The sequence below is a fragment of the Phaseolus vulgaris genome, chromosome 11 (assembly GCF_051622355.1).
Source record: "Phaseolus vulgaris cultivar YP4 chromosome 11, ASM5162235v1, whole genome shotgun sequence".
Lineage (NCBI taxonomy): Eukaryota > Viridiplantae > Streptophyta > Magnoliopsida > Fabales > Fabaceae > Phaseolus > Phaseolus vulgaris.
In genome coordinates, this window is record NC_143508.1 from 6,687,441 (window position 1) to 6,695,333 (window position 7,893).

Consider the following 7,893-nt stretch of genomic DNA (forward strand, 5'->3'; position numbering starts at 1 on the left):
ACCACCACCCTTGATATTTTTTTGGGCTTTCATGTCCATCTAATTTTCTTAGTTCCAAGCAAGCAAAACAAATATTGTTTTTTTCTGCATTCTCATATTTCTTAAAATATAAAAAAAAAAATCTTTATTCTATTGATGCTTTTCATTTTAAAATGAGTGATCCAAAACTTATTTTTGGATTGAAAAATTTTGAAATTGAATAATCCATAATGAGTTCTTTAAAAAAAATATTCTGAAAAATTCATAAAATATTTATGGATTATAGAATTCATAATACATAATTCAAAATCTATTTTTTTTAAAATATTATAGATTATAAAATGTATAATAATTTTATAATTATGAATTTTGATGATGATTTAGTAGGTAAGGTGGTTCATGTAAAAAAAAAATATATGCATGTCATAGAAAAACATCTAAAAGAGGGTGTAAAGAAAATTGGTAATCAATTTTATAACTATACTCTCAATTTGTAATTTTGCTCATGAATCACAATTTAACCAATATTATTATTTAAATTTTAACTTAATTAATTTACTATTGAACTTTTAAGTTTTTCCAACAATTAATCGTTTTTATATACCTAATAAACAACAATCTTATAATCAATGGTGAGCAGACATTAAATCCTCTAAATTGAAAAGAAATATTATTTACTTTGACAAAAGAGTATTCTGTCTTGAACAAAAGCTGAATAAGACATTATTTTATTTTAAATATTTTACACAGTTTATAAGAAAGTTCAAGAGACTTTTGTATATTATATCACTATGTATTTACTTTTAAAAAAAAATCTTTTTATTTTAAAATATTTTTTTTCTTTATTTTAAAATTTATAATTATGAACAGTGACAACGATTTACTGTGTAAGGTGATTTATTTTCATGTTATAAAAAATTATGTAAAAGAAGGTGTAAAAAGAAAAACTAAAAAAAAAAAATCAAAATTTGGTAATCAATTTTATAGTTATACTCTCAATATAAAATTTTGGAAATCACATTTTAACCAAAATTAGTATTCAAACTTTAATTTAATTAATTTATTATTGAACTTTTAGGTTTTTCTGACAATTAATAATTTTGTAAACCTAACCAATAACAATCATATTATCAATGGTGAGCAAATGTCCATTCACAAATTTTGGCAATAAAAGATTTTACAATCATATTCATTTTATTTAAAAAAAAATTAAGGGAAGAAATTGGTTTTTAATGAGATAAATAAAGATAAATTTAATAGAATAAGTCAAAATTAATAGAAAATGAATTATTTAACCTAATTATTTTATATTTGTGTGAAATGAAGATAGATTATTTAATAATTATTAAATTAATCAAATAGTGTAGCTTAGTAGAATTCATTTGTTATCCAAAATAAATTTATTCTTAAATTATTATTTTAATATGATTTATCATTTAGGGGTAGAGAATATGTTTTTCTTGGCAGATAAAAAAAAAGTGGAGGAAGAACTAGGGGTATTGAAAGAAGAGAATAACATCAAATAACATAATTAAGAAAAAATTATATAATAGTAATAATAATTATTATTATTAAAAAAATACAATAAGATAAAATAATTAAATACTATAAAAAGGTAACTGAGATTAAATTATTTAAAAATTAAAATATTGAAATATTTAACACTGCACATGATTTTTAAGTTTCCAATAAAATCAAATACTAAATGAAAAATAATTTTAGATATTTTGCACAGTTTAAAAAAAGTCGAAGAGAATTTGCTTTATTTAAAATGTAATTTTACATTATTTGGTTGTAATTTTTGGAAGCTTCTATTTATCTGATATTTTTTTATCTTCAATGATTTTTCAAACATGAACAAATATTATATTTATATATTGTATATTATATCACTATATCATTATATATTTATTTCAACATTTTTCTATTTATTTTAACAATTTTGTACTTATGAACCGTGACAAAGATTTAATGTATATGTTGATTAAAAAAATTAAAATTTAGTAATCAATTTTATAATTATACTCGTTAAAATTTTACTCGTTGAAATTTTGCTGATCAATCACTTTTTAATCAATATTATTATTTAAATTTGATATTGATTATTTTATTATTGAACTTTTAGTTTTTCCAACCATTAATAATCTTTTACAATTAATTAATCACATTAAAATTCATTCTAACAAAAGAATGTTATAAAAAAGATAGGTAAAAGAAGTTGAAAAAAAAAAACTAAAAAAAAAACTATTTAACCAATATTACTATTTTAAAAAAATCAAAATCATGATTAATAAATATAATAACAACTTCTTTTATTATATTTTATAAAGATATTCCTGAAATAGTGGGATGTTTTTTTTAATTTGCAAAGAATGTTTGTTCATTTAATATAGGATATTTTGTTTTGATTTTAAAGTATATATATATATATATATATATATATATATATATATATATATATATATATATATTAAGGAAGTTTGTCTGTATTGAAATATTTCAGTTTTTCTCTTTACTTCTACATGGACTTCACAGACTTGACCTTGTTATTCGCTCAACGCCGGGAGGTCGCCGTGGCGGAGGCCATGGATTCCGACCTCGACTTGGCCTATCGCCTTCAGTTGCAGGAAGCTCTCGAGGCCTCTCTGGCTGTGCATCCCTCCTCCTCGTCCGCGGATATTGAACAGCCTTTCGTCGACGACGGAGTGCTGAACGAGGAGCTGGCGCGTGTGGAGTGCGAGATAAAGGACCGGGAGCAGAGCCAGAGGGAAATGCAGAAGATGAGGGAGGATGTCAGCCGAAGGATCCACGACGAGAAGGTGGCGAGGGAGATTTCGACGATGTCTGAGACGGATTGGCAGCAGTGGGGCGATAACTTTGAGGAACCGTTCGACGAGGGTTCGTCCTCGTCGGGAAGGAGGGAGGAAGGCGTGGTTAGGGTTTACTTGAAGGGTTTGGTGAGCGAGGAAAACGTGAGGGGGGAGAAGGTTGTGTTGTCTGGGTTAGGGGTTGCGATTTGTGACCTTAATGATAATTTGATATTCCAGGTTTCTAAGTCGGTGGTTGGGAATGGAACTAGCAAGGTCGTTGCGGAGCTTAAGGCGTTGATTGAAGCCTTCGATGTGGCTCTTTCTTTGGACTTGAAGCGCATCATTTACTATTCCGATTATCCTCCGCTTTTCCAATTTGTGAGTCTTTATGAACGTGATTGTGGTTAAATATACATGTCTTTAAGCAGTCATCGGTTACTTGTGAGTTACGTTCAAATAGGGTAATGTAGGTTCAAGTTACGTTCAAATGTGGCATGGTGTGGTTCTTTTTTCGTGCATCGGGGAAAGACAATTTTTGTGTGAAGGTCTATTACATTAACATAATCGAAGGATCAAAACGTCTTAGAGACTAAAAACAAATGTTTAACATTCTAATTGCAGGCACTAATAAAAATACGTGTACTTCTTTAATTGTTGAATTGATTTGGAGATTTTTTTGTGATAAAAACTGTCATTGTTGGTTTGTTAGAGATTGTGTGTTTGGATTATGATGTGGCTTAAATTTCGCTTTGTTTGTTGGTGGTTTTAGGACGGTGGGAACGAATGAGTGAGAGGATATGATGTTATGTTTTTTTGTGTGGAGGGTTTTGATATCTTGATTTTCTGGTCAGGTGAGACGAAAATGGTCTCCAAAACAGAAGAAGATCGCCATGTTGATTGATCGAGTTCTTCTGCTTCAAAGGAAGTTTACATACTGCGATTCAAGGCTATTGGCCAGACAGGATGTCAAGTTTGCATTTAAGCTTGCACGAGATGCGATTGTATCTCAGTCCACGAGACCCAGGGAACCTGGGAGTACGAAGAGTTTGAATGAAACTTGTGTTATATGTTTGGAGGATACTGATGTCAGTCAGATTTTTTCAGTTGATGAATGTCAACACCGCTATTGCTTTTCTTGCATGAAACAGCATGTGGAGGTGAAGTTGCTTCATGGAATTGTGCCTAAGTGCCCTCATGAGGGATGCAAGTATGAGCTTCTGGTTGACAGCTGCCAGAAGTTCTTGACTCAAAAGTTAACTGATACCATGCGGCAACGCAAATTGGAAGCTTCAATTCCTACTGCTGACAAAGTTTACTGCCCTTATCCAAGATGCTCTGCATTAATGACAAAAACTGAGGTCTTTGAGTACTCAAAAGATCTTATTGGAGAATCTCAACTGTCGGGACCCAAGAAATGCTTAAAATGCCATGGCCTTTTTTGTTTTAACTGCAAGGTCCCTTGGCATAGCGGTATGACATGCTATATTTACAAAATGTCGAATCCCAACCCTCCTGCTGAAGATTTGAAGCTGAAGTTTCTGGCATCAAGGAGCCTATGGCGGCAGTGCGTGAAGTGTAACCATATGATTGAACTTGCTGAAGGTTGCTATCACATGACTTGCAGGTATAGTAATAATATTTGCATACTTTATCTTCTTTTAGAATACTTTATCTTTCTTTTTTCCTAACAATGGAATGTGAGCATACATAATTCCCTGTACACATGCATAACTGTTAACAATTAACCTACATTGTGTTATTTATAGAGGAGTATTTGTAGTAGTAATACACTATTCAATTGGTTAAAAATTATTGAATACTACAAATTCATGAGAGACTAATCGAATAAAAATGAGACTCACAAAATTGTGTTTAACTAAAAATTTAACTGATAGCAGAGAATAAGTTACCATTTCTCTATGTTATACAAGAAGCAAGCGCAATTGGATGGGTGATGTGGAGAGTCACGTGTAATCTCTAATAAACTGACCGAAGTTCAAAACACACATATATATAGATAGATAGATAGAGGAGGGATAAAAACAGCTGGATCAACAAAATTCACTTTTATATAAAAGTTATTGAGGGTGTAATATTTGGTAAAAGTTACATCAGTGTAATTTATCATTCTCCATATGTGTGTATGTAAGAATGCTGATATCTTAAATATCTTAAAGTATTTTTGTAGAACTAACATTGAATATGGTAATAACAGTAGCCTTTTCACACTAGGCTAGGTTGACTACATGGCTTACATAATATTAATGAGCTCGTTTAAAAACTTAATTTTCAGGAGATATTATTTATCTGTGAGACCCCGTTTATTAATTCTCTCCAATGTCCTTATTGGTTTTCCTCCACCCTCTTAGTATGGTTAAAAATAATGTAATCTATCATCCCACTGGTGTCTCCAGACGCATTATTTGTACGTGTGGAAGTTAACCAAGTCACATTAACCAAAAGGCCAACATTCACTATCATAAAGTATAATTGGTTGTAGAAATAGGACAAAATTTTCCTTTGAACATGATTAGAAACATATTTCTCATTGCCATTGCAGTAGTGAGATGACTCAAACTAGTAACTTTAGTTTGTAATATACGTATATATATGAGTAGTTTTCAGACTTCGATGAATGAAGTAAGTCATTGGTGTTGAATCGCAACATCTTCAACGGCAAGCAATAATATGTTGGCCCATTGCTACTTTCACTTCTAATTCATGTTTCCATTTTGTATAATTCCCGGGCCTTTCTTTCCTGTAATTGCAGATGTGGTTTCGAATTTTGCTATAACTGTGGTGCTGAGTGGAAGGACAAAAAATCAACATGTGTTTGCCCACTCTGGGCAGAGGACAATATTTGGATGGAGGAAAGGGACTCAGAAGATGATGATGATGATTATGATGATGATGATTATGATGATGGCTTTTTATTCTGATGGTTATCAAACAGCTGGCTAGATTCTGCTTGACCAGGTTGACGGCCTACTTTTACATCTAGTAGATATTCGTATATCCTAAATATATTTGCAAAATGAATACTGTCTTTTTTTTTTCTCTTCTTATTTTGCGTCTCCTTTTATTTTTACACTCTTATCCGAGCTCCATTTTTTTTGCCAATACACTGTAGCCCACTGCGTCCATCCCACAAGGCATTTCAGAAAACTAAAATTTTAATTTCCTCCAATTTAGTCTTTATTTTCCTTTGGCTTGGCATAAAAATCGACCAAAAGAACAACGAAATATATGATGATGTTATTTTAATGTTAACTTGGTTGCCTATGTGATGCACAATACGTTGAAAAACAATGATATTTAGTATTACCATATCATACCAGAATGACGACCACGACGCAAACATTCAATTCAAAATAGCCATTTCAACGAAATTGCAATGAAGTCAGTAATGGGGAAAATAGGCACACAAGATTGATGTTCCTTTCTCCTTTGAGGGCTTTAGGTAAGTTAGATAACGAAGTAATTCAAATGATGGCATGATTGAAATCTAGTGTGTAATGTCCATAGCTTTTTGTATTGTCTGCTTTCTCATTTATTTATGAAGATCATATGGATGTAGATGACGAAGCAATACAAATAATGGTATGGTTGATATCTAATATGCAATCTCTTTTCTTCTCTTTAACTAGCTTCTTGTATTGTCTGTCTTCTCATTGAAAAATCGTGATTTTTGAATTTGGCAGGGCTTGGGGATTAACTGTTTGATGGTTGCCCTTGAAAAAAGACAGGGAATTTTATCAGTAATCTATTATGGGAGGTTGTCCAATTTTTTTTACATCAAATATTATTTTTTATGACAGATTAATAATAGTATATAATTATAATTCAGGTGTTCAATAGCTAAAAACTGGTTAAAATCGATTTTTCTTTAGATTTTTTATATTTATTTTTTATAATCCATCCATGTTTTCAACATTCGGATTAAAATAAAAAATCGAACAGAATTAGTTGTTATATATAATATTGACTATATTGATTTGTTTCTAAAAATAAGAATATTGCATGAGAGAAATTCATATTTCACTAAAAATATTAAACTGTATTGAAGAATATTTTTCTATTAAAAATGGGTCATTTTTTGTTGGAAAATATATTGTTGATCCCAAATGTTATCCTGCATCTCAATTAATTCTTCCTACACTAACTTTTGTTTTTTTCTTTAATTTTGGTTGTCAGAAAGTAATTCTGAAATGTAATTTTACATTCTTGATTGAAAGAAAACAAAAAATACACGTAAGGATTGGTACGGGTGAAGAAAGTATGGTGGATTCTAGCGTATACATGAGGTGTATCAGTTCACTATTGTCTTTAGTAATAGATTTTCTGCTCTGCTTTAAATTTTAAATGATTTCAAAATAGTATTTTATAGACTTTAGTTGTTTTTTTTTTCACTTTATCAAATATTATCTAATCTTTAAAGTTTAGATTTTTTTTTTCTAAGATTTTGGATGGTTTGATTGATTTTTTTTAATGATTAATAAGTTTTATAAGTGACTTTAGATAAGTTCACAACCTCCCACTGATTAGATGAGACAAAAAAGGGTTATTTAGTAAAAAAAAAAAAAAAATTATGATGTAAGTTGTGTTAATCCGTTAAGGTCCTATTCTCCTCTTATTCTTCCTTATTTTATCATTTTTTTCTTATTTAAATTACTTCCCTCCATTGTCTTTAATTATATTTTTTTCTTCAAAAAAATCAATCAAGAAAGAATATTCACCATAAAATTAATTGGACTAAAAAATTTGATCAAACGAATTTATCATGAAATGAGGTTCTGACACTCCTCTTAAATGATGTGTCCTCGGATACATGTATCTGACACTCAAAAGACAATTATGGGTGAAGTGTCTGATTCAAAAAATATTTGTTGAATTACTGACAATTCTAGTATGATTCAAACACAATTTAAAAAAAACATATTAATTTTCTAAAAATTTAAATTTATTGTATGAATTTTTAGTATGATAAATAAAGAACAAATTCTTTTGAACTAGTCATGAAAAATATATTTTTAACATTTAAAACATACTTATGCACATAAATCTTTATTGTCAATCTATATAATTCATAATTATATAATATATA

The 7,893-nt window shown here is 29.6% G+C and overlaps 1 protein-coding gene across 2 annotated transcripts; it reads left to right on the top strand.

Moving 5' to 3' along the window:
* Positions 1-2,476: 2,476 nt before the first annotated feature.
* LOC137827745 (zinc finger (C3HC4-type RING finger) family protein) lies at positions 2,477-6,435 on the top strand. Of its 2 annotated transcripts, XM_068634046.2 has the most exons (4): positions 2,477-3,167; positions 3,641-4,413; positions 5,560-5,765; positions 6,128-6,435. In XM_068634046.2, exons 1-3 carry the CDS (start codon positions 2,502-2,504, stop codon positions 5,726-5,728), a joined length of 1,608 nt encoding a protein of 535 aa, XP_068490147.1. In that variant the 5' UTR covers positions 2,477-2,501; the 3' UTR covers positions 5,729-5,765; positions 6,128-6,435. The 2 variants fall into 2 exon arrangements, with proteins under 2 accessions (XP_068490147.1, XP_068490140.1); XM_068634039.2 differs by lacking the exon at positions 6,128-6,435 and having other exon boundaries at positions 5,560-5,980.
* Positions 6,436-7,893: the final 1,458 nt, after the last annotated feature.

Bases quoted from the DNA above. Each gene is read 5' to 3' on its own strand.
- LOC137827745 (XM_068634046.2), top strand. From the start codon at position 2,502: ATGGACTTCACAGACTTGACCTTGTTATTCGCTCAACGCCGGGAGGTC. The intron at 3,168-3,640 runs GTGAGTCTTTAT...TTTTCTGGTCAG, and splicing joins ATCCTCCGCTTTTCCAATTT to GTGAGACGAAAATGGTCTCC. The intron at 4,414-5,559 runs GTATAGTAATAA...CTGTAATTGCAG, and splicing joins TGCTATCACATGACTTGCAG to ATGTGGTTTCGAATTTTGCT.